The following is an 843-nucleotide window of genomic DNA, read 5'->3' as shown; positions in this document are numbered from 1 at the left end:
TGTCTCCCGTCCCGCCCAACCATTCCAGGATCCTACGAATGAGGCTGACCCTGGCCTGGAACTGTCCTGCACCTCTGGAATAGGATCCCTGTCCCCATGGATGCAGCACCCCACAGCCCAGGCCGGGCTTCTCCCACACCCCAGGATGTGACAGAGCCCAGGAAAAGCCTCGGCTCTGCTGGCACAGGGATCACCCAGCTGGATCCAGCACCAGGAATGTCCCAGCACCTCCTCTCCAGCGGGAACTGAGGCGATTCCACCCCAGCCAGGTGTGACTTCGGAGACTCCCAGCGAGTCCCTGCTCCGCCGCCCAGGGACACAGCTCCTTCCCTGGGAGAGGAGGCAGCCCCCACCCAGCCCCTCCACATCCCAACCCCAAAGCCCCCGGGACACCCTGGGGAGGCCTGTGGGACGAGGGCACCTCGGGAGCCACGGAGCAGGGCCTGGCCCCCCAGAGCCGAGGGATCCAACGGCTCCGTGCCCGGAGCACCAGCCGGGGATGGGGATGGGAGCCCTGCACGTACTTGTTGGCTCGGATCCCTTCCCGCCGGGAAGCCAATCCTTCGGCCACCAGGGACTCGGCGATGTTCTCACCACTGGTGTCTGTGGGGAGAGGAGAGGAGCGGGAGGGTGAGAGGAGCCTCAGGGACATGGGGATCCCAGCATTCCCAGTGATCCCAGTGAGCAGGGCTGGAACAACCCCGAGCGCCAGCACAGAGCTCTCCTGGGGACACCTCTGCCCCCAGCCCGGGCTCCCTGGGCAGCCCCTGCCAAGGCCTGAGCACCCTTTCCATGGGGAAATTCCCAAATACCCACCATGCCCCTCCCCTGGCCCAGCCTGAG

At 66.4% G+C, this 843-nt stretch overlaps 1 protein-coding gene across 1 annotated transcript in view; it reads right to left on the bottom strand.

The window, feature by feature from the left end:
• SND1 (staphylococcal nuclease and tudor domain containing 1) overlaps positions 1-843 on the bottom strand; it is a gene marked incomplete at its 3' end in the record, with an annotated part of 92,485 nt that overhangs the window by 63,945 nt on the left and 27,697 nt on the right. The window contains exon 6 of the mRNA XM_017739384.1: positions 525-603. Coding sequence (XP_017594873.1) covers positions 525-603 — 79 coding nt within the window. The remainder of the gene's footprint in view (positions 1-524; positions 604-843) is intronic.

This window comes from Corvus brachyrhynchos, unplaced genomic scaffold, assembly GCF_000691975.1.
Source record: "Corvus brachyrhynchos isolate BGI_N302 unplaced genomic scaffold, ASM69197v1 scaffold197, whole genome shotgun sequence".
In the NCBI taxonomy this organism is placed as follows: Eukaryota; Metazoa; Chordata; class Aves; order Passeriformes; family Corvidae; genus Corvus; species Corvus brachyrhynchos.
Note: the sequence above shows the minus strand (reverse complement) of the source record. Positions and strands in the feature narration are given on the sequence as shown.